This window comes from Aulonocara stuartgranti (assembly GCF_965226115.1).
Source record: "Aulonocara stuartgranti genome assembly, chromosome: 22".
In the NCBI taxonomy this organism is placed as follows: Eukaryota; Metazoa; Chordata; class Actinopteri; order Cichliformes; family Cichlidae; genus Aulonocara; species Aulonocara stuartgranti.
In genome coordinates this window covers 20,878,206-20,902,768 of record NC_138957.1, presented here as the reverse complement: position 1 = coordinate 20,902,768, position 24,563 = coordinate 20,878,206, and the positions used below count along the sequence as shown (strand labels likewise).

The 24,563-nt window shown below is 43.1% G+C and overlaps 1 protein-coding gene across 7 annotated transcripts in view; it reads left to right on the top strand.

Annotated features, from left to right (window-relative positions):
- jarid2b (jumonji and AT-rich interaction domain containing 2b) overlaps positions 1-24,563 on the top strand; it is a 109,593-nt gene that overhangs the window by 47,150 nt on the left and 37,880 nt on the right. For 3 of the 7 annotated variants that reach the window (XM_082522711.1, XM_082522708.1, XM_082522710.1), the window contains exons 2-3: positions 4,029-4,155; positions 11,976-12,102. In XM_082522711.1, coding sequence (XP_082378837.1) covers positions 4,068-4,155; positions 11,976-12,102 — 215 coding nt within the window. In that variant the 5' untranslated portion in view covers positions 4,029-4,067. The other 4 variants (XM_082522705.1, XM_082522706.1, XM_082522707.1 and 1 more) reach the window with 4 other exon arrangements.

Below are 24,563 nucleotides of genomic sequence, written 5' to 3'. Positions count from 1 at the left end.
TATACATACGCACTGTGTGCACCGAAAAGGTCCCCGCGCTCATTAGTGGAATTCCACTAGCCTGGTGGGAGCTAGTTGTAGGGTAGATGTGTGTGTCAGTGCCAGGTAGCTCTGTGTAAAAGCGGTCTCTGAAGAGTTCTGGCAATGCCTCACAAGCGCAGGCGCACACATACGTGCACACGCACGGTGTGCTGTGTTTGTCAGGGAAAGTGAGGTGCAGCTCGTTTTGGTTGTTTGAGTAGATGTTTCTCTTCTTGTCTCATGCTAAGCTTGTCCTCTGGTAACACGATGTATATGGTTATGGAGGGTTTCTGTAATGCTGACCAACATTTTGTCAAACACGCACACATGCAGGCAGGTTCTTGTGATCAGAAGGCCCATTTTTGTCTTGGGTCAGAAATGGCTGTGGAAACGTGTTTAATTGATCTCGTGCAGCTATGAGCAAGTATTGGGAAGTTTTAGGTTAGAGCAGTTGCAGCGGAGCACAGCTTTAACCGTCACTTTTTTTCTTTTCGTTTCTCCCCTCGGTAAAAAGTCGGTCAGCATTTCTTCCCTGCATTTTTTTTTTTTTTCCCCCAGTCTCGCATGTGTACACAGTGCAGGAAATATCTGTGGCAATCTGCCAACTACTGTGAGGAAACCACAGCGAAACAGAGAGGAAAAGAAATACAGATGAACTTTAAGGTCATTTTTTTTTCTCCCAATGCAGCTGTGTCTGGTGTTTTTGTGTGTGTGTCGAGCCATAGAATCTGTATATGAGAGCATTTGTAACCCTGAGATATACTGTCAGTGCTGTGTGTGTGTGTGTGTGTGTGTGTGTGTGTGTGTGTGTGTGTGTGTGTGTGTGTGTGTGTGTGTGTACATTTGGCCTTCTGCCACACCATGGAGGGAAAGAGTGCTAGTGAGCTGTCTAGGTAATTGGTGCTTACCTGGCAGGCTTTTGCACACATGCACACACAGACACACTCGCATGCACACACAGTGAATGGATTAGATGACATTAACTACAGGAGAAAATGGCATAATTGAATACTTCCCACTATCTGTCTCTCTAGTGTGTGTGTGTGTGTGTGTGTGTGTGTGTGCGCGCGCGCGACAGTGTAATGAGTGACTGCACGTTACGCCCCCAAAAAATACCCGATCACCCTCTGTCAGAGGCTGCGAAGCATCAGTGCACTGGGAGGTCTGCTTGCATGTGTGTGTGCACATGCAAGTGTGTGTGTGTGTGTGTGTGCACATGCAAGCGTGTGTGCGTGTGTGTGTGTGTGTGCACACATGCGAGCATGTGTGTGTGTGTGTGTGCACGTGCGAGTGTGTGTCTTGTATAAAGGCAGACATGGCTGTCACCCACCAGCTCCATCATGTGCAGACACTCAGGTTTTAATATTTGCCCACCTTTCCCCTCACCAGCTCTTGAGGCCTTTCCCCGAAGGGTCCCCGGGCAGACCTCAGAAATCAAAACAAAGGCAGGAGCTTATTTTTATCCACCGAAGAGACGGAAACAACAAAGAGAATCTTCAGTTTTGTCAGTGTTACAGTCGTATCAACAGAAAACACTCAAGATATCTCTGCGACCTTTTAATAAGATTTAAATTAGACACCATATCGCTGAAGTTGGCATCTGGCCTGTAATCCAAAATTTGTACTGTGCTGGCTTATTTCTTTTTCCTTTTTAAATAAAGTTGTGTAAAGGCAACCCACCACTTTCACACTATTTTCTGCTCCTTCCTATCATATCTCAGTTGCATGTTTGATTGTGTGTAGAGAACATTTCCGACCCCAGGAGTCGGAAACAACGGGCTTATTCACTCGCCTGTGGGAGAATCCATACCAGTAGGATAAGATTACATCGCTCTCTATCTTCCACGCACACAGAAGTACAGTTTGTGTTCCCACAGCTCGTCATCTTTACTCCCCTGCTTCTGTTTTTTCTTTCCTTTTTTGGACTTTTTATTTATTTATCTTTTAGAATTTGTTTTAATACTATCGTTGTTATCTTGCAGCAGTAAAACAGTTTGATATGAGTGTTATTATAATTTTTTTTTCTCGATGTGGAATTTTAAATATTTATTTTTAAAATAATGCACCCAATAATGCAGTGTCCGCCAGCCACTTAGCAGGGCCAGCTCCAGTGGTCTGAGTCAACTGGATGAACACACAGTGTGCTCCCACACAAGTCTGCCTCTTTACATTTGACTCAGACAGAAGGAAATGTGCTTGCTGAGATGGGTCGACAGGACTAGAAATGTGCTTTTAATTCAGATAATTAGCATACATTACGGTTTTTTTTGGTTACATAAAAGCAGCAAATGTTTTCTTTTCTGATACTTAACAGCTGAAAACCACTCGCCCCATGACTCGAGTAGAGAAAAGCTATTTCCAGCTTCCATTATTTATTAATACCTCTTTGTTGTTGCGCATGTCCTAATCTCATTTCCTTTAGTCATTAGCGTTGTTCGACATCAAACAGCTGTCAGAGCAATGAGTGTAAGCAGCAAGGGAGGAAAGAAGTATGGTGATTGCTGTTGGACACTCACTAAAGACCCTTTTAAGAATGCTCTTTGCGCTGGAATATTTTTTTTTCCAATAAGCCGTTAAAACTCTCAGTGCCAGCAATGAGTGTTTCCAATAACTTTCCCTCCATGTGCTGCAAATTCAACCATCTTGTGTTTGTTGCCCAGACCGAGTTGAATGGGTCATGTCTCGGAGAAGGATGTGTTGTGCGTGTGTGTGTGTGCGTGCATGTGTGACTCCTGGTGACCTCTTTTGACAATAACAACTTTTGTCTCGTTCTCACAGGGAGAGATTAGCAACGCATAAACTCGCAGTCCCATGATGCCTTTTTCATTTGCTTCCTACCTATTCATCGCTTTAATGCTCTCCGATCACGGCGTTGTGGGGAAAATGCGACCCCTTAATGTATTGTTATGCAAATGTGTTGCCCCGTGTGTAAGCTAATGCTATGTTATGCTAATAGTGTGTCATGCTAATGTCACTATGTAGTGAGAGATGTTGGGGAAGGATGCAATAAGAACAATATGGAAGGGAGTCCCCATTGTACTCGGATCTTTTTATTTGTTTTTTCTCCTCTCTTTACTAAATCTATCATAACTCCTCACACATTAGCACAGCCGTCACCCAAAACTCGGATTATTTATCTGATGTTCTTCTTGATTTAGCTATATTTAGTTTGTATTGTAAGCTAACAGCTTTAACTGTTTCTCCACTCTGTTAGGTCATTGTTACATTGCTAACGCCATATTTTTAGCTAAATAATTTAAAAGTTTCATAATTTTATCTAATATTATTACAAATATCCACTGTGTCTTGCTAATACATTCGTTTGTTTATCCACAGTGTTAGCTAAAAATTTCAACTTTTACAAGTACTTTAATCAAACTAGCCGTTTTGTTCTGTTTTGACCATCTGTTTAAAAAAATTGCATTCCTTATTTCTGCGTTAACTATTCATAAAATAATTTAAAATTAGTTTTCAGTTTTCATTGTCTAATTGTAATAGCTTGTTCATAGTTTAGCTAAAAAAAACAACTTTTTTCCCCCCCTTAAGTAATTCCTTAATTCTTGGTCATTTTTGGAGTTTTTATGCTACACTGAATGTGCTGAGTAATTATGTGGTTATCTCCTCATAAAAATGTGAAAATGTACAGACTTTGTTGACGTTAGTTTTAGCTTTCTTTTGTTTTGAGACAAATCTAAGCCTGGCTGCCCTGTGAGCATTTCCTGACCTTGACCTAACGCCACACTACTTTGGAAGTTCTGTTGCCCTGCAAAAAGAAACAAAGGAAATGGCCCGCCATAAACAGCTGTCCAACTTACAAATACTGTCTTTTATTATGTGCTTTTCATGTTCTTGTCTGCCAAGTTTTTTTTTTTTTTCTTTCCAAAACATGATGTGAACAGAAACAGAGTTAATGGTTAGAGAAAATGGGGAAATGCACATTGCTTGTGGTTTTTCTCTGCGATGAGGGCTTATACTAATCCATTTTCACCCTCTTGATATCTTCACAGGATGACAGTGATGGGATCCCGTGGTCGGAGGAGCGGGTTATGCGAAAGGTGCTTTACCTCTCCCTAAAGGAGTTTAGGACTGCACAAAAACGGCAGCTGGATGGGGATGGAACCACAAACTCTAATGGTGGGTTTAAGTCCACCTCCTTAATGCTCTCCTTAGAGCATTAAGGAGGTAAATGCAATACTGCATAGCTCATCTTTGCACTAACATTTTCTTTTGTTACTGTCTCTGGGTTGGGTGCTACAAAAGAGCAGATTGAGTAGATGTGTAGGTGTATACTGTACAGCAGTAATACTTTGCTGAATTAATCAGTGTTAAAGTGTGAAATAAGGTAAACTGGCCTATTTGTTCACATCAGCAGCATTCAGTAAGTGATTATACATATGCAAGTTTGCTGTATACTACAGATTAACCCTTAAGCACACAGGACTGGCTGTTTTGTTAATGGAATTGAGAACTCTTGGAGAACTGATTATCTTTCTCTGTAGGTTAAAACCTTTTGCAGGGACTTGTTGTGTTTCTACTGCGGGGACAAGGGTCTAAATAAAGGTCCAGAGAAATGACTTAGATCCTCAAAATAACCCATCTGAAAATTTGCTGAAACTGCTCCGCTCCAGTCCATTAGGTGGTAGTCATGCAAAAACGGTGGTAATAGGATAGAAAGTGAGGCACAGGTGACACTTCTACACCACCTCCAAAGATCCCCAAACCTTTAAAAGGTACGAGTGCGAGAGCAGGGATGTTTTTAGTAGAAACACACAAAGTTCCTCCAAGGGTCCTACTCAAGGATAATGGTTCCTCTAGTGGAAAAGTCCCGTTTGTGCTCTTTATGTAGCTGATGACTTTGCAAAGAGAGAAAAACAAATGAAACCAATTAGTGTGCTGTTAACAGCTTGCCACAGTAAAAAGAAACTGTGCAGAAGGTGTGCGAAGCTGAAAACTGTCACGCTGTTGTGACAGAATCAGAGGCAAAGAATGGCTGCAGTCATGTTTTGAGGGGGGGAAATGTCACAGTTGCTAGTTTTTTGTTTTTTTTTTCATTCATTATCCTTTTTGTTTCTGGTCACTGGGCCGTCTTTCGGGACAGTGTCACATCCTCAAAGCTGAAAGCATTTCCCTCTTGTTTATAAAAAAGTTGTTTGTGCATCAAACACAGGGACACAGATGAGGTCTCCAGCAGTGCCACACACAACAAAACACGTGTATAGGTGTTGTTAATTCCACCTCCACTCAATAGCTTTACACATTTACACCCATCCTGGGGTCAGGGCTCATTAAAACACGAGCCTATCAGAAGCCTTAACTTGAGTTAATACCCGAAATTACTTACTAAAGACATAAATCCAATCCCATGGTCGAAGCCTGCTCCAGAAACAGTTGAGGGAATTTGTGTGTTTTTTTTTTTAAAAAAAAGAGAGGCTGAAACGACATGAGAAGAGTGAGTGCACAGGGGGGATGAACAGCTTGTTTTGAACCAAGCTGCCACCATGTCTTTGTTTGACACTGGTGTTCCTACACACACATACACTCACACACACACACACAAAAGCCCTTAGCCAGCCAACAGCGGTGATTTGAACTTCACACGTGCCTCAGAAGCTATTCTCAGTTGACATTAACACAACCCAGACGTGGAAAGAAAGAAACCAGGAGGGAAAAAAGAGCCTCTGAAAGCTCACGCCCAGTCTTCCAGCTCGGCAGAAAGAGAGACGGGCATAAACGGGGAGGTGGGAACCTCTTTTGAAATGTAGCTTATTCCTTTTCCTCGTTTCTTATTTTTGCCATTTTTTCTTTATTAAACGCAAAGATTAAAAAAAAAAAAAAAAAAAATCCTTTAGTGTTTCTGTCCATAGTGGTTCTGAGTGCCACCCCCTCCCTCCCCTCCTTGTGTGCCAGTACTTCTCCGTGCGTCTGTCTGGCATCTCATAGCTGCCACTCCAGAGCTCCTCAGGGCCTTTTAAGCCGCCGCGGGTAGCTGACCTTATCGCCTGAATAAAAATGACTCATTAGAAAGCGTTGGCAGCCTGTCGCACCGGGGGTAACGACAGCAGCCCGCACTGACACAAAAGGGAGTCGGGCTGAATAGACGGGACCTGCTGTTTTAGAGCACCGTGGGTTAGCGAGGATTTGGAGGCAGTGCGAGCGGCACAGTTTCCTCTCTCGCACAGACATTGTGGTGAAACTGTCAGCCATTTTGGAGGATCACACTCAGCATGCACTACATCCTGAATGGGCAGCCCCTGCTGTTTTAGAGGACTGCGGGTTAGAGAGACTGGGCATATTTTGGGGCCAGACATGTGCCGCACTTTTCAGCCTCATGCAGGCGTCGTCGTCTGTGTGGAAGTATCAGCCATTTTGGATAGGACATTGATGAAATGATGCAAGGCAGGAAATTCCTTGCTTATTTACTTAATTGACAAAAAAATTTAAAGAGCGAAATTTGTAAAACTGATTATTTAAACTGAAAATGACACACAGTCCATTTTCTTGGACTGGCATTTTCTTTTTAATCCCAATGACAGAACGCTGAAAAAATCAAGCTTTTCAGAGTGTTTTTGTCAATGGACGATTGAATTCATGTTATTTCAGATCTGATTGAAAGCGTGGCATCTGGTCGTCATCAAACCAAGCTTCTAAAGCAGCTTTTTGCCCCTACTTTGGGCATCTCTCCATCCCCTCTCCCTTTCCTCTCTCCTCCCTCCTCCGTCACTGTGTGGCAGCAGCAGCTATCTATTTTAGAGGGAGGTGTGGAGGCCTGTCAATCAGCCGCACGTGCCGGTCTATCTCCCGCCCACCCCAGCCTTCTCCCTGTCCATAACCAGTAATCATGCCATCTCCCCAGCCACTTTACCTTTTGCTAGCTGGCAGCCGTCCGTCTGTGTCCATCACACTTCCTGCCTCTCGTGCCTCCTTCCCTGCATTATTTATCAAATAGCATTATGCCCTTCTGCATCCCAGCTTCTGCTCATTAATCCACGCATCGCAGCCACATTCTTTCTCTTTTTTCCTTCCTACTTTTCCCTATCTCCCTCCATCCATTTGTCCTTCCGTTTGTCCCCCCCACCCCCCTCCTCCAACGCAGGGTTTCCATTACACATCAGTAGGACTCTGGTTACTGCCTTCTCCGCAAGCTCCTGTCTCCTCTCTCCCGCCTGCTGCTCAATCTCCTCGATTATGTATCTCCACGCCCACAGTCCCCCTTTTTTCTCCCACAGCTCCTTTCATCTGTCTCCGTCTTTCTCGCCATCTACCTCCCGTTTCCATTTTGTCCTTCCTGTACTCTGCCCCTTCTGTCCCAAGTATCTACGCTACCTGTCACCCTAACCCTCTCACCCTTTTCCCCTTCCCCGCCCCGTTCTTCCGCCATTTGCCACCCTTCAGTCTCCTCTTCTTCTGACTCGTCAAAGCTATCTCTCTGTAGCCACATCCCTACCTCGCTATCTCGCTTACACCCACCCTTTCCTTTCCTCTCTCTCCATTTCCCTGAGTGCTATTGATGGAGGAACTGGCTGCTGGCCAAATTCCAGGAGGCGCTGAAGAGAGGGCTCCCTGTTTGCCCATTTCTCCGACTGTCCCCCCTCTCTCTCGCTCTCTATTTTCTTTTTTTCCCCTTTCTCGTCTGGCTGCCAGTCTCACGACTTGTTGTTCCTACCCGTTTTAATGCACATCATGGCCTTTCCCTCAGCTCTCAGTTTGCTGTCTCTCTGCTGTCTGTCTGCATTTCCCGTGCTGCCACCCGCTTGCACGTCCAGAGTGGCAGCCCGTGGCAGCTTGAAGCACTGTGTGGGACCTCTATTCTCTCTCTGGTGATAAGATGCCGGACAGAGGACGACAGATGAAGGTATACCAGCACAGACAGGGAGGTGGTGATAAAAGAAAATCACGGTAGCTGGAAGAAGGCGAGTTTGGATTTCAAGCGAGGCTGAGAGATTGTGTCTACTCGGCCCTCTCGCGCTTTCCCACAACAGTTCGAGCCATGATAGTGTCCATTCTTTACCTTTGATGCTTCAGTTATAGCCTTGAACAGCACAAAAGCAGATGCCGTGTTACAGAAATGCACATAGTTGCGAGCTTTTTGTTCTGGTTTGTGGTCATAGCTGCACTATGAGGTCTAATTTTAGAAGGAAGAGCACTATATTTGGGGCTATTTCAAATCCCATTGCCAGGCAGTAAGTTTTGGTATGTGCTTCTACTCTCAAAAAAAGAGTCTGGGAATGGATAATACAAGGAGTTTTCCTGCAATAAAGCTGCCCATCTTTTTTGTTTTACTTTATCCCACACTTTAATTGTATACAGGCACGGAGGGCTACTTGAATAAATAGCATAATATGGAATTTTAGGAAGTCACCAGACAAATTACTCCCATACGTCTGCTAACCCATTTGTTTTTCTTTTCATAGCTGTATTTAAGGTCTTTATTGGATTCTCTGTCTGATACCATATCTTTGATTTTGCACATGCAGTTCTTGTTCATGTATTCTTTGTTGTAAGGACACATTCTGCCCCTGATTGTCTCCATCTTTTTTCTTTTTTTTTTTTACTTTGTGTGATTTTTCCCATGGCATGAATGTAGTTATAGCTCTACTTAGTACTGCAGCTTGCGCTCTCTTCTCAGCCCCATCATTCGCTTCCTCCCATCCTCTCGAGACGTCGAGGTGAGCACCACGCGGCGGATCCGATGGGCTTAGTTAAGCATGCCTAAAATCTGATTAGACCCCACCTATTTCCCAATAGGACCAGCCATTGGAATGCCCCACTGGCCTGGTCCTCAGGAGCTCCAGGGGCTTGAGTTTAGGACCCTCCCCTCTTTCTGCCACGCTTGCCCATCCCCGGCCCTCTTTTCTTTTTTCTTTTTTTTCCCCCAAGATGCTCCGTTCTGCCCCTCAGATGGGCACTCATGTGCAACCAGCATATGTTGAACAACTCTTTGGAGGAATGGGGTATGGCAGCGGCAAGGTAGGGGGAAAGCGATGGAAAGCTGGAGGGGCGGTGGGGCTGGTGAAATGTGCCTCTGCCTATTTGTTTGCGTTCTGTGGGGACATCACGCGTCAGTCATTTTCAGAGCACAATTAAAGTTAATGAGCTATTTCTGTGTTTGCTCTGGTGTGAGTTCCCCTGTCCAGAAGTTCTAATGAGTCTCTTGCCCATTTTCATATCGGTTTATATGACCCCCCCCCCCCTCAAAAATCTAATTACCATTTTTCATGCCAACATATTAAGCTCTGAAAGATGTTTTAATTTAATTGAATATTTAGAATATATTCCAATATTTGATTGAATGAACATGTTTTAACCCCCGTTTTATAAAATAGTACTTTTATGAAGGGGACTTCAAAGGAGTTGATTCATTAAAAGAGTACGAATGTAAGCCTTTCGTGCCAGCCAAGACATTGTGAGGCAGTGATTCACCCCAGGCCTATAGACTTAGAGGCTCTCCAGCACCAACATATAAAGCGTTGCCAGCAGTGCGATGGCCTTACTCATCGCGGCGGTCTTTGTTAACTTTATGAGCGCAAAGATACATCTGATGACTGTATCTCCGCAGTCAGGTGCTGACCTGCCTTGCGTGTGTGAGCAAACCCCAACAGCCCGGTTGTTTATGCAGTAATGAGAAAGTGTGTGTGTGTGTGTGTGTGTGTGTCTGTCTGTGTGTGTGTGTTCATTCAGCCCAGAGCACTTTTATAAATCTCAGTTAAATCATATGTTTGAAAACCTGCTTTTTTTTTAACCTGCTCTACAATCACTCAACTTCATTCTGTCTCCTCCGTTATCATTTGATCTCGCCACCCCGCTTCCCGTCCGATCGTTCTCAGATGACACGACGCCCGGGCTTGTTCGGCAGCAGTTGTCTTTGCTAGCAGGATATCATTCAAGTTGCCACTTATTCTAACCCGTGCTCCTCTGCGCTAATCGTAATAATTTGTTTTCCTTTTTGACACCCACTATTAGGAGTTTGTGAAGCAGGGTTTTCAGAAGCATCAGTCAAAAAGGAATTTGGCTGGGTGTCACGAGAAAACTACGAGTTAGTCAGAGAAAAGAGAGAGGGTGATAGACCAGTGGGGAGGTGTTCTTTCAGTGAATAAAAGGGTTTATGATGGCTTATGAAGTTTCTTGTTAAACAAACCCCTGTGAGATGTGAGTGTTTAGTGAGTCACTGTTGCTCTTTTCAAAATGAATGTGAATAATTCAGCAGCCTGCCATACCAAAAGTCCAGCCAGGCAGAAATGCTTGTCAAAACAGGTCAAAAGAGGTAAAAAATCGGATGAATTATCCCCTGTGTCAAATGTTTGCAGTGTTGTTTTACTCACTGATATAAATCTTCAACTTTCCGCTCAGCAAAGTGACACTTGAGTTGGCAAGGGAAGTACATTTTTAAACGTGTTACTGCCCCTCTGTCTCCAGTCGATTGGTCTCCTTGGCAGCGCTGTCCTGTTTTGTAATGACCCCAAAAAGCTTTAAACTTGTCCAATTGCCTCCCTGATAAGCAAGCCCACTCACGCTCTGTTGTTAAATCGGGCAAGCCCCTGCGTACACCTTCCAACAACTACAGGAGCCGCGTACGCTGAAACCAAATCTTGTTGATATCTTTTTTTTTTATTTGGTTGTCTGCCTCAATTACCGTTGACTTCGACTCCTACATTTGACCTAATTAGAATTCTCGGTGCCTGTTGTTGCTTTTGATTTAAGAATCTGTCTGGGGGGCTTATTTTGTTTTGTGCGAGTTGCTTGCTAAATATTTAATTAGGGCTCTGTCAATTGGGCTCAGGGAGAACGTCAAGCCCAGCAGTAGCCATTTCTGCGAATGGCTTTAGGTTGTTCATAAAAATTCTTTGTCAGAGGGCAAGCGTCACATATTGTAAGTCAAAGACAACAACAGCTGCTTGTAGGGAAATGTCAGTATGAAGGAGATTCAGTACCTTTCTATCCTAAGCTGGCCAGGGGGCAGATACTGGTGGCTCTATAGCAGTTCAGAGATTTCTATTTTTTTTTTTGTCTTTTTATGGTTTTATGATCTGTTCTTTATTAATCACGTTATATTTCGCATAGGATTTTTCTTTTTCCTGTATCATCTAAAAGTTTTCTTTCAGTTCAGATCTTTTGAATTTGGGGCAAAACTCAAACACCACCACGCAGTTCTACTTTCTCCAGCTTATGGCTATATAAGGTACCACCCCAAATTTCCCACTGGTTTCTCCCTATTGCCAGGGGCAACGGTTGACTCCAAACCACATGATCAGCCCAACCCAGTTGCTGCCTCAGTAGCAGATGTGTATGTGGATATGTGTGACACATTCAAATTCAAATTCAAATTTTATTTGTCACGTACACAGTCATACACAGTACGATATGTAGTGAAACATTCCTTGTCTGTAATATGTTGCGTGATGACCCTGATGAAGGACCATCACGCAACATACAAGTCGGGCAAGCAGTAAAGTTGTTCTTTATACTACAAGTGTCATAGGGTTTAACTTCTTCGGATCCTCTTCAAAACTACCCCATGATGCTGCAAAAAGCTGTGGCATTATGAGGTGTGAAGGCCCGTATGTAAGTATATGCAAAAAAAAAAAAAAAAAAAATGTTGCAACAACCTCTACAGGTGAATACAGGTATGTCTGGCTCAGGTGTACTTGTGCATTTGAGATGTTTAACTAATTTGTGCTCTCTTTGTGTTCGTCACTCTTTCGCCATTTCTTTTTCTGTGCCCTACACTCTCAGATGAAGCAGAACTACCGTAATTAATGATGACATCAAAAAAGGATGTTTTAACACTGTCATATATAAACTTTTGTTTATTCCCCAGAGGCTCAAGATGTATCTAGATATTCAGCATTGATTCTCTGGTCTAATGTTTTATTGACAAAGAAGCGTTTTGTATGAATGGCGGCAGAAAGCTGGAAACGTATGCTGGCCAGGCTGTAACCATTTTCCTTTTTTTCCAGGTTCCCTCGCCAATGGGCAGCTCAACGGCTCGGGGTCAAAGGGCAGCCACAAAGAAGACGGGTCGTTGCGCCGTCAGGGCCTGAAAGGAAGCAGCGAGTACTGCGAGGACAGTCCTGCAAAAAAGAGGTGTGTGTGTGTGTGAGATGTTTCTGTGTCGCTGAGTTATAAAGAAGTTTTCAGAATGTTTGGGTGTTAAATAATGCATGCAGAAAGAATACTGTGAGAAGTTGAGAGCATGCTGTGCACACTTGGTATAAATTGTAAGTGCAGCAGAACTGCGCTGACTTTTCTGAGCTCGGAGGTTTCATAGGTTGCCACATGACACCAGCTGCTTTTGGGTTCTCTTCATTGTTTTTGAGACACATGCCTCGTCTTCCCCTTTCTCTCATCTGCTCTTTCTTTCCATAATTTATTCAATCTGTCCCCCCCCCCCCCCCCCCCCCGTAATACCCCGTTACAACATCCCCGGTAAAAATCAGTTCCAAAATGTTTCACTGCAACATTGCACTGATTTATGAACTTGCTGCACATACACACTTTGTCATGTTTTTTTTTTTTCTCCCCTCTGACTTGACTTCTCCCCTCTTCTCTCCCAAATGTTTGTGGTGAAATGTGGAGCAAGTTGCCTCTGAGTTCTGCGACAGTTGCGTAAATAGTATGAGCCTTTAAATAGCGCTTAGGTCTCTTAATGAGCCCCCTCCCCCCCCTTTAAATCTCCTAATGCAAACACAGTTTCAGTCACTTATAATTAGCCACTTGAAACAATGTTCCCATGCATTTCCGAATGAATCGGTTAAAAATTGGAATTGAGCACAGCATTATTTTTTTATGAAGGCGTTTATGTAATGCGTGAATTATTGAAAATGATTAAGTCTGTGAAACAACAGTCATTTTCAGAGAGATGTTCTTGAGCGGGGGTTGGGGGGGGGGGTGATATAATGATGTTTAAATGCGATGCTTTTAATGTGTTCAGCATGAAAAGGAAAAAAAAAAGGCTTGAAATCTTCAGCTGAAATAAGATTACAATGAAGTAAACGATACAGAGTTTTAAGCAGATTTCTCATTATCTGTTATGTGTGTACCTCAGCAACGCATCCACACAGAGATAACATCATGCATTCCTCCTTACATTTCTGTGTCCAAAAGCAGCAGCCATAAACCTTTTTTTTTTTTTTTTCTTTTTAAATTTATACTTTCATTCTCAAGCTGACAGCCACTGTCGGTAGCAGGTGTGAATGTGAGTAAGAGCACATGCCTCCTCCTGTTGTGCAAGCGTGTGTGTGTGTGTGTGTGTGGTTTTGTTCTGCCTCTGGTCTCTCACACGCATTGACACGATATCCAAGCGTCAGTGTAAAGCTGGAGGCGGAGTCTGGGGGCCGGACAGCAGCAGATGTCCTTCTGTAATGAGCAGCCCATACAGGCTCCATTCACCGCGCATCAAGCACCTGCCCAAGTCCTCCTAGCTGTCATTCGATACTGTAACCTCAAAATCTCACTTTGGTTATTACGAGCTTTCATCTACCTTGATTTGAAGCAGGTGGCCCCTGGGCCAACTTATACAAGATAAAAGTATAAAAGAAAGAAGGGAATGTTCCCCCCCTTTTCTTTCTCACTTCATCAGTTCAGTGATTCTTTTTGTTTGGACATTTTACCAGAAATGAGGCTTGGCTGGGAACTGAGTAGCGTTTGGAGACGATCCAGATCTATTATTGGGTATATGTTTTTGGAAGGTTTTGCAAGATAGGGAAAATGTTTCTTTTGGAAATATGAAAAAATTGAGACTCTGTTTTGATATCCTCAAGAAAAGATCATCCTAATGTGGATCCATATATTCTTCTGGATCCAAGGACTGCATACACGTTCACAGGCTCTGAAGGGAGTTTTCAGCCTCGGTGAAGTTCTGCGGTTTCTGACTGCTTGTACAGTCGATCTTAAAGTCAGACACAGCAACTTTGTTTATTTGTACAGTCACAATTGCAGTGTGGGCTGCCTGACCAGGCAATAACCAAAGGATCATGTGGCTTAAATAGATGGTAAAGCATAAATGCTCATCTCTGTAAGGAAGAAAAGCGCTGAAGGAGTAAATTATAATAAAGATGAGCTCACATTTTCATTTTCTCTTGCTCTGGTGGCCTCTAGTGCTCTGTGTTGAGTGGAGTTCAGTTAGAGGCCAGCCTGCTCTGTGGTTTTCATTAGTTCACCACACACACATACTCACAGTGGGGCTGAATGAAGAAAGACTCTCTATCTGATGCTAATGAAACACAAGCCTAGCCAGTACTTGGCAATGCCTAATGCCCTCTTAAAAAGCTTATTTTGTGTGTGCGCTTTATGCTTGAAGGATGACTCCGGTGCCCTGGCAGTGGGCGCCCCTGCACTGTTCCTAAACGGGCCTAACTGTGACGATGCCAGGAGCTTTTTACACCTGGCACTGGCCAAAACAGAAGGGAGGAGCGATGGCGTAGCGCCTTCCAATTCTGCGTGAAGGAAAAGTTTGTGGATCGAGGATGAAGGGATCGAGTGTAGACGAAGAGAGGCTGGGTGGAGCCGCGAAGAGAGAGCGATAGGAAGAGGGGCAGAGACAGAAGGACAGGTGCGAGTAATTTTTGGCAGGAAGCGGCGCTCTTTAGAAGTCTTTGAGATCAGCTCTGTGTTTGCCTTCCCATGCTCCTGAGATTGGTGGGTAGACTGGCAGGACATCCCGTCAAACATGCCAGCTTATTGTAGCCCTGTCTTACAAGCTTGACCATATTCTCCAAATGGGGCTCCCTTGCCAAGTTTGAGTCGAGGCGCGCACACACTCTCTTAGATTCACGACCCTATGCAGTCTCTTTAATGCCACGGTTTACTGACCTAGTTGTTTTCCTGCTCTTCTGTTCCTCTCCCATATTTGGTTGATTAATAAAACGGCCTGACGTGTGTTTACCTGTCAATAACAAAGAGGTTGTAGTTTCATATTAAGATTGTGTGTGTGTTTGTTTTACAGGAGCGTCCCCTCAAATAATTACCACAGTTAGTCATCATCCGATGAATCTGGTTCAGTCCTAAGTGAAATGAGTAAATCATTCACAAGTCTTCTGTTTGAATTTTGTGCTGCCGCTCTCATGGTTCAGTCAAAACCGGATTCCAGTGTGGTTTACTTTTAAATGACGTGAAGATTTTTGGTTTTGTATACAGAGGCGCGTGTGGGTAGGAAATCCATTGCTGAATTTTGATAAACATTAACCTGGTTTTATTTGGGCAAGCTGTAAATGTTTAAAACTTTCCAGCATATTTGATCACATCATTCAAGATTTATTGAAGCCGGTTTACTTTGTTTAATCTGACTTTTAGCAAGTAGTTCAGCTGTGTGTGAAAGCAAATGCAAACTTTTGAGGCAAAAGTTCGGGCGCTGTGTGTTTGTGGGCAGAAGTATCTATGTTAGACCAACATCTAAGCTTAATTTTAGTGTTCTCTCACTCTTTTTTTTTTTTTTTTTCTCCTTTTTCTTTTTTCGCCCTTCTTTTTTTACTGAACCCCACTTTTGGCTCTCTTTGAATCTGTTCTCTCTGTTGTCTCAGCCAAGACACACACTCAGCTGCTGCTGCTTGTTTTGTTTCGACTTAATGAATGCCAAGTGTGTACACACGGAGAGACACACACACACTTGTCTTGTCTAGCATAACCAATGCCTCTTGTCAGTAACGCATAATCACCGTTTCCATTTATGAGGGATTACATGCATGTGCGCACAGGCCTGCACACACGTGCACACTAATACGCACGCACACAGTGAGTGCGTTTTAATAGAGGGCCATAATGTGCTTATTAATTTGCTTTAGATGGTATCGTGTAGCGACCTATATGCACCGCAGCACCTAGCTGTTCCACCAGCGCCTAATGGATGAATAACAATGTTCACGCTGTATTTTGCAATTCTGCTGCTTTTACCTGCTGCTGCAAAAATACAGCAGATTCAGATATAGTTACAGCACGTGAGGCCACGCTGGACAGTCGTTCCGTTGCAGTTTAAATGATCTCTTCTGGTTTTTCTGTCAGTGACTCACCAAAATCTCCTCTAAACTCTCCTCTCGTTGTCGCTGCTTTGCCGCGGCTTTATGAAAGCCTTCCTTGCCACTGAAATAAATGGCAGGGTGAAGGAGTATTAACCATCCGCCACAGTGCATAATGTCACTCAGTACACAAACTGGCTCCCGTAATCACTGTCAAATGCTAGTGTAATTGTAGCACAGATTGAGCATGTGAAAACTGGTTTGCGTGGCGCTCCTTATGGCATCATACAACAAAGTCTAAACGCTTCTTGGGATTTACTGTTACGCAGTCGTAAAGTACTAATTTGATCTTTTGTAAGCCAAAATGTTGAGATGTGTCAGACTGTTGTAGTGAGCATAAGTACCTTTTTTCTGTCATTATATTCAAATCAATGTATGATTTGATAAGAATATCTAAATTTAGATAACACTTTCAGGAGGGGGAAAAAAGCATGACCTCGTATGCAAGCCATCCCTTTTGTTGTAATATTAATACCAGAGCTCAGTTGAAAGGTGTGCATGAAAAGGCGAGGAGGGGAAAAGTTTCAGTGTGTTGACAGAGATGATCTGCAGCAGAGAGCGGTGAACCATTGACTGGGTCGGTTTTTCATCTCAACCTGGGAATCTTCTGCAAATTGGAAACACAAGTGGGAGATGGATCATTTAGGAGCAATCAATGTGTGTGCGTGTACTGTAAGGTTATTTGTTTTTGTTCTGGTAGTTACATGACAGAACACAGTACTTCTGCTCTTCATGTAGCAGAAAATGCATGCACTCAAATGTTTGTTTTATGGTTGATCTCCCTAGTCTTTATTTTATTACTCTATCGATGTTCCTACCTACTTATCAGTCATTGGCAGTAACTTAAGGTCACTGAAGGTCTACATATTGCATGCCATATTGAATTTGGGTAACTGGACTAACGCCGTGCCTGCACACCACTCCCATGAGAAATTTAAGGTGGACTAGGTCAGAAGTCAAATGGTTTGAATTGAGCAGTGTGTCTTGTTAAGGGTTAAAAAGGCCTAGAGACTGGTTAGCAACCATCCTGCAACCACCAGTTGCAAGAATGAAATATATATTCCTACAATATGTCACGGAGGTTGTAACCAAATTCACCCAGCAACTACTAGCAAAGATGCATACAGCACTGTCCCTAAAACCACTCGAGGTTAGAGGCGCTTTCCAAATCATTGCGCCCAATGGACTGTGCCTGCCAGCAAAGGTAACATTTAAGTACGAGGTTTCGTGTTTATCTCGTAGTGCCACGAGGATAAAAAAGGAATCAAAGCGGGAAATACGTTTTTATTTAATCTTCTCTGCTATATGATCACTCTCAACAACCTTTGAACCCACTGGTGTTTTGTCAACGTGGTTATTTCAGTGGCGTTTAGCCCAAGTGTAACACAACTCATTCATTTGTGACAAAGGGGACAAAAGGTGACTTCCATCTGACCTAATATAGCATTTATATATTCACAGAGATGGCTTGGCTTTCTCTTCACATTTGCCTGTCACACCATCTTCCCTCTCGTCACCCCCGCTCCAAAAAAAAGAGGGTGGGGGCAAGGTTATATTTAAATGTGCACACAGGCTCTGCTATATATTTAATCTCAAATGAAAATCAGTCTTACTGTGACTGTTTGAAGCATGAAACCACCGAAGCTCCTTTTGTGACAAACTCGCACACAGTCACACACACTCACATCTTGGTAACACTCATCTTTATTTATCCTGATGTTGTCACAGAGCGGTTAAGCATTGCAAACTGTATGCTGGTGTAAGCATCACTACTGCGGTTAGTAACAGCCTGTTTTAGTGAACTACTCTTTGTTTAAGAGCGAGACAATAGGAGGTAGACTTTCCGTGTGCATATTTGTCTTCATGACAGTTAATGATTGTGTTTATTTTTGTTTGTTGTGCACATGCTCATTGTATATGTGATTGGGAGTCTATGGGTGGGCTGTTTGTTTACACAAAGGTCACAGGGTTGACCCGGTCAGATCACTGCAGTGCCATCCCTCCTCTAAATGGATGGAAACAGAAAAGCAATAAACACAGGAAGTTAAATGAGCGTTCGCTTAAAACTGCTCATAATGAGCGCTCGTCATCAACTTTAGGGTTTGTGAATCTGGGCACTTATACACAACTTGGTTATTCCGCTTTGAGGCTAAAACGGCATCGCTAAAGGCAAATTTATTTCTGCATTTTAAAAAAACAAAACTGTACTTTTTAAAGTGTGAACGATAACACAAGGTAAAGTTGAAATCGAGGCGCTCATCACTACGATTTTACTGTAGAAGCATGAACATGCAGAAATGAAGGCGACAGTGCTGCAAGCCTGAATGCTTGTCACTGAGCGCTGCTGGGCAGAGCTGCTTGTCTAGCTTTGTGTTAGCATGCTGTTCACATCCTTGCAAAGATCCGATGTCGTCAGCAGTGTTTTTACTCTCCCGGACGCAGGCATGTTTGATGTACCCACAGTTATAAAAGTGCAAAAATACCTTACATCGCAGAGACAAACATCAGAGACCTTTTTTCCAGGGTGCAGAAGTGGTTCGGTGAACTCGCCACACGCTAGGACGGCTGTCTGTGAGGATCAATATCCTTAATGGATTTCCAATTGTTTTGCAATTTTTTGAGTAGGGTCATGCTTAAAAAAACAAGCTGCACGAGCACGATCTGCTCAGTCATGCAGAAGCATTAAACTACTGTGTACTGAATAACCAGGCAAACTGCAGGACCCTGTATGGGTGTTTACGTTTTCATTACCAAATTGTATAAGTTAGTGTAACTTTTAGTTGAAGTATATCAGTAAAATTCAGCTGGGGGAGGACACAGTGACCCCCAACACCCCTGTCTGTATCTGCAACAGAATATAACTGAGGTGTACTGTAATGTCATCACTTAATCACTGAAAAGTGTAATGTGATCGCAGTAACGTGTTATTTATAACTTTGTAGCGTGCTACATCTTGTGCTGTTTAATACAACGTTCTGGTTTGGTATCAAACATAGTAGCTTAAGGTTTTTCTGTCATACAGTCTTTCACACTGTTGTTTGCACATACAGTCTAACAGTTACAGCGTCATCACTGTTTTCGTTGCATTTTCATGAGTGAAAGTCTTATGGGCTTAAGAAATTCTTCATATAATTTCTGTGTACAACAACTGCTAAAACTGCCGTACAACACATGCTCTCACCGATGATCTAAATCAGGCAGAAGAGCAGATTAAAAACATAGAAAGGCTTTATCGCTGCATATAAACATTAACGGAGTGATTTTAAGTGGACAGAAACCACTCGGACTCAACACGCGCACACAAACGCACACTCTCACACTCAGCTGCAGTGAGGTGGTATTTTATCAGGACCATGTGGACCATCTGGAGCCAATTAATACATCCCCTAAGGTGCAGACTCTGGATCAGTTCTCATTAGGGCTGGGTATCGTCACTGATTTCTAGAATCGATTCAATTCCGATTCACAAGGTCCCGAATCGATTCGATCCACGATTCGATTTGATTCGATTCGATTCGATTTAAATCTGGGAAATTTTGACAGTCAGAGATATAATTCAGATCAGGACATTTACATATTTTTGTATCTATAAAAAGGAAGCTGACACTCTCAAGACTTTATCCAAGGTGTGAGCATCACAGCAGATGCCTTTGTGTCAAAGTAGCTGAAGATAAAACACAGAAAAACATGTAGGTGATTTTCCTGGCCTGGGATTTTATAAAAATATTCTGCAGTACATCAAAAACGAAAGAAAACCATTAATTAATCAACATTACCTCTGACGTTACAGCGGTTTTATTAGAGACACGGCTAAGCATTTTGCATTTTGAATAATTTTAAAAAGTTTCAATTTGTTCAGTATTGAACAGCAGAAATGAGGTTTTCTTTTCGGAAGAATGTAAAAGGGGAAAAAACAGCGGCCGACAGCGCTGTAAGCAACAGTAGACTTGTGTAACAAGCAAGCGAATAATGAAGAAAGCGAAACTGTTCGAGAGAGAGGGGGGGGGGAGAGAGGGGGAGGGAGAGAGGGAGAGAGAGAGAGCTGCGCATCGCAATGGAAGCAAAACAGTAAAAGAGTGAATTCATGACAATGTTTATGTGAAGCGTTTGGATCTTCTTTAGCTGCTGGTTCGGTCAATATTGTTTGGAGAGAGATCAAACTAACAGCTTTAGAATCAGCGCATAAAGGGCGTGAACACAAAGCGCGGACCCGGATCAGCGAGCTGTCGGCTTTCAGCCCCGACTGTGAGAAAGGCGACATCTAACTGATTCTGATCCGCGGGTCGCGCTGTGTGTTTAAGTCTATGTGCAGAATCCCTGTACCTGCTCTCATTTACTGTTTGGTGGTTCTTGAAATTTTGTGAGATGTCACCAGAGATTCTGGCATTTCGGACAAAATAAATTTATATTAAAAAATCGATTCAGGATTTTAATGAATCAATTTTACGTTATCCAAGCCAGAATCGATTTTAATCGATGAATCGATTATAAAAACCCACCCCTAGTTCTCATCTCCTCAAACTATAACCTTTTATCATGGGAGTGAACGCCAAGTCTGAGTGCAGCCCAGCCACAGATGCTGCAGACAAAGTGTCTCTCCAGATGTGCTCGTATTCATGTCGAAGACGATAAAAAATTAGCACCCAGATTTTCATTGTCTAAGATGGTTTTAGTTTATTTTCTCCTTCTCTCAGATTGTGGTGGTTACGATGCAAAGTTAGTTTAGAAGTAATTGTCTATTTTATTTTATTTTATTTTATTTATTTATTTATTTGTATTAAGAGTAGACCGTGCGCAAATCAACACACAGGCTGCTAGCTCGTGTTTCCCTCGCCAGCCTCATCTAAATATCTGGTTGCAGTGGTGCAACAAATATCTGAAAACAAACCAGACAGCCAGAGCTCCACTGTGGCGACTCCACGCATTTGACCTCAAGTCCACAGACACAAGTTTCATTAAAGGTCTTCTTACATGAAAAACATTGAAGTTGCACAGGTTTCTATTAAAATTGCAAAGGCACCCAGGATTGTTTCGAACTTCTATTTTTTATTTATGGGCGATCGTGGCTCAAGAGTTGGGAGTTCGCCTTGTAATCGGAAGGTTGCCGGTTCGAGCCCCGGCTTGGACAGTCTCGTCGTTGTGTCCTTGGACAAGACACTTCACCCGTTGCCTACTGGTGGTGGTCAGAGGGCCCGGTGGCGCCAGTGTCCGGCAGCCTCGCCTCTGTCAGTGCGCCCCAGGGTGGCTGTGGCTACAATGTAGCTTGCCATCACCAGTGTGTTAATGGGTGGATGACTGGGTGTGTAAAGCGCTTTGGAGTCCTTAGGGACTAGTAAAGTGCTATACAAATACAGGCCATTTTTATTTTTCTAATGCTAAAATTAAATAATGCTTTCATGAAGCTTCATCAATATGGAAAGATGCCAAAGCTACAGCATATTCAGTCACTAAAACGTGCTAGTGTAGCAGTCCTGCTTAATCAGCGTTTAACTTATTTTCTTTTGCATCCATTCTCAGTCTTTTTATGCAACAAATGGGTTGATATGAGGTTTAATGATTCTCCTGGTTTCAGCTCCATTAAAAACAAACAGGCACATTTGCTTAGTCATCTTTTCCCCCTCCCCTCTCCCGCTGCACTCTGCACCCTGCTGATGTGCTGAAGCTGACTTAAGGAGCCAGTTTAGACCGGAGGTTTGTGTTTGCGATAACGCTCTGCTGTGCTGCGGGTTATTGAGTTATTGACCGAGTCTGCAGAAGAAACTCAGTTGTTGCTGGCCTTCCTCCAGTGGCACGGGTCAAAGATGAGGGTCAGTTACTGAAGCTTGTAGACAGCGTGTTTCTCTGTGCCATTTCAGCAGGCGGGGAAGCTTGCCAGCACCCTCGTAAGTCTGACCACACAGAGAAGCCCGGCCATCTTAGAAACTCCCACGGAAATGGCTGTCACTGGGAGGATGTTGATAAGATGGAGACGGAAGACGAGAGCTTGAAGTTGCTCCGCGTTTGACTGACAGGGTCCATGTGCTTGTGATGATCTATGTCAACTGTCCGCAGCTGTACTGCTTAAACAGAGTGGAATTCTTCTAAGTGAAGCACACTGAACTAGCTGTGTCTCATCTTTCTCTCTCTTCCCTCATCATCACCCCCACCCACCCACTTCATTATATATGTTAGTGAGATGGTGCTTTATTCTATTCTTTCTTCTTCTGCCTTTTTTCCTTCCGTTTGCCAGGATCTCTGGCTGACAGGGTCGTCAGATTTTCTCACTCTACCTCTCTCAGTGATAATCAATGCTCTCGTGCCTCTTGTGGCTTGTGTAATATTAGACATTAGAGCAGCCCTTTGAAGGGGGGGTGCAGCAGGAAGGAATGAAGGGAGGAAAGGATGGATGATAGGTGGATTAGAAAGGGATGAATGAGGACATCCTGCTGTAATCTCTTTGCTTTTTCTGCCGCTATTGGAGCCCAGTTTCCTCTTTTTTCTTTTCCCTACCCGCGTCTCTCCGGCTCGCCTCTCGCTCTCCGTCAGTCAGGGCAATCAGTTTAATTTTAACTTGCGTAAGCCTCACTCTCTTCCTATGGCACCATACCAGCCAGTATTCTATACCTCAACACGCTTGGGAACGTGATGTACCCTGATTTCTGCACACACACACACACACACACACACACACACACACACACACACACACACACACACACACAGACACACACCACTGGGCAGACGGAGGGCTAAATCAGGGGTTCATATTACCACTCGGCTCTTAGTGCAGTGGGAGCAGGCATGAAGTAAAACAGTAAAGTCACTACAAATTGTTCCTCCTCTGCTGATTTCTAAACGTTACCATCCTCCCGTCTCTTGGATGCATTGCTTCGCCCGTGTCTGCTGTGCTCATGCACGTTTGATCGTCCATGACTGCTAGAAAGACATGATTCCAGTGGCAAAACTGGTTGGACAATTGGCTGAACTCGTTGCTGTAAATGTTTTTCATGCTCTTAAGTTCCTGGCACCTTCGTAATGATGATGACACTAATCCTGTTAGGCTGTTTTCGAGGGAGAGAGCTGCTTTTTTGTTTTGTTTTGTTAAATAATAACCTGCTAGCTGAAATGTAGTCCTTGCAATATAAGTGCTGTGGTTTAATTTATCTGCTTTTATGTTCTCTTCGTAACCCTGCATTATCACATCATCGGCAAAGCAGATCTGTTTTTATTACCTTTTTTAATTTTTTTTTTTTATTAGCCATATCTCTGCTGTTGGAATACCAATTTTTTTTTTTTTTTTTTTTTTTTTTTTTTAAGAAAAGAAGAAATGAGGAAATTAGAACTGGCACTGCACAATTTAGCCCAATTAGTGAACTTCTACTTGTGCATGTTTCCACTAATATTTCGGTGGTAGCACGAAGTGTCTTTGATGTCAGTTTAAAGGTAACAGCGGATTGGCCGGCTGTGGTTGATGGTCTAGACGGGATGTAGTAAACACATCACTTTATTAGCTCATCTGTCTCCATCCGTATCCTTTTGCTTGTCATAATCCCAGGTGTGTGTGTGTGTGTGTGTGTGTGTGTGTGTGTCTCTCTCTCTCTCTCTCTCTCTCTCTCCCCCTCCCCCCCCCGTTAAATATGTAAGGCTGCAGCAATAAAACTTTGCAGGGTTCAGCTTACCTAAGAGGCTTTTATGGAGAGCTCAATCTTCCCTCTGCTTACTGTTTAGAAAGTGTTCATGGCTCGCTATCAATTATAGCGAATGCTGTAATCACATCAAGACGGACTGCTTGCGATATAAAACGAGAGATGGAAACAGTTTGTTGGCTTTGGCGAGTTTGAAATTTGGACTTTGGGTTAACGGTTTACAGCAAACAGGCTCTTCGTCTATATGTCGAAGTGCTCAAGTTTGATGTTTCTGGGTAATGTTACTATGATCGATTCACCTCTTTTCATACACACACACTCTCTCCTCTATATGTCACGTCATTTCCTGTTCTTGCTTTCACACAAATGTGGCTTCAGCTTAATTTTATTGTTAACGGTGCCAGTTTTGATTACATTTGTAAGTGTTGTGCTTGCCTCAGCTCTTTCTCTCCATTTTTCTCTGTGGTTTCTTCACTGGTTTTCAATAGTTGGAAGACCCGCAGAGTCTGCCTAGAGTGACTCGGGTGTGCAGAAGCTTCACTTTCATGTGTTTTGACCCAACTGTCAAACTCATTTCTACTGTCCAGAAAATATGACCCAAGGCATTGATCAGCTTGGAGCATTACGATTTTGAAGAATCAGTTTCCAGTTCTACTTTTTCTTCTAAAAGTCCTCTATGGTCTTGATAATATGTTGATTTTTCTTTCATTCATTCACTACATCTTGCTTCTGTGTGAGTGCAGGGCTATTCTTGCCCCATGTCTTCTCCTCGTCCCCCTCCTACTACCACTCATTCTAACCTGTTTGACTGGTTGGAAAAACTTGGCTTTCTGCATTTTGTGCACTTCATTTACTCCATGTCTGTTTTTTTTAATTATTATTATTATTATTATCCCCTTCGTATTTATTT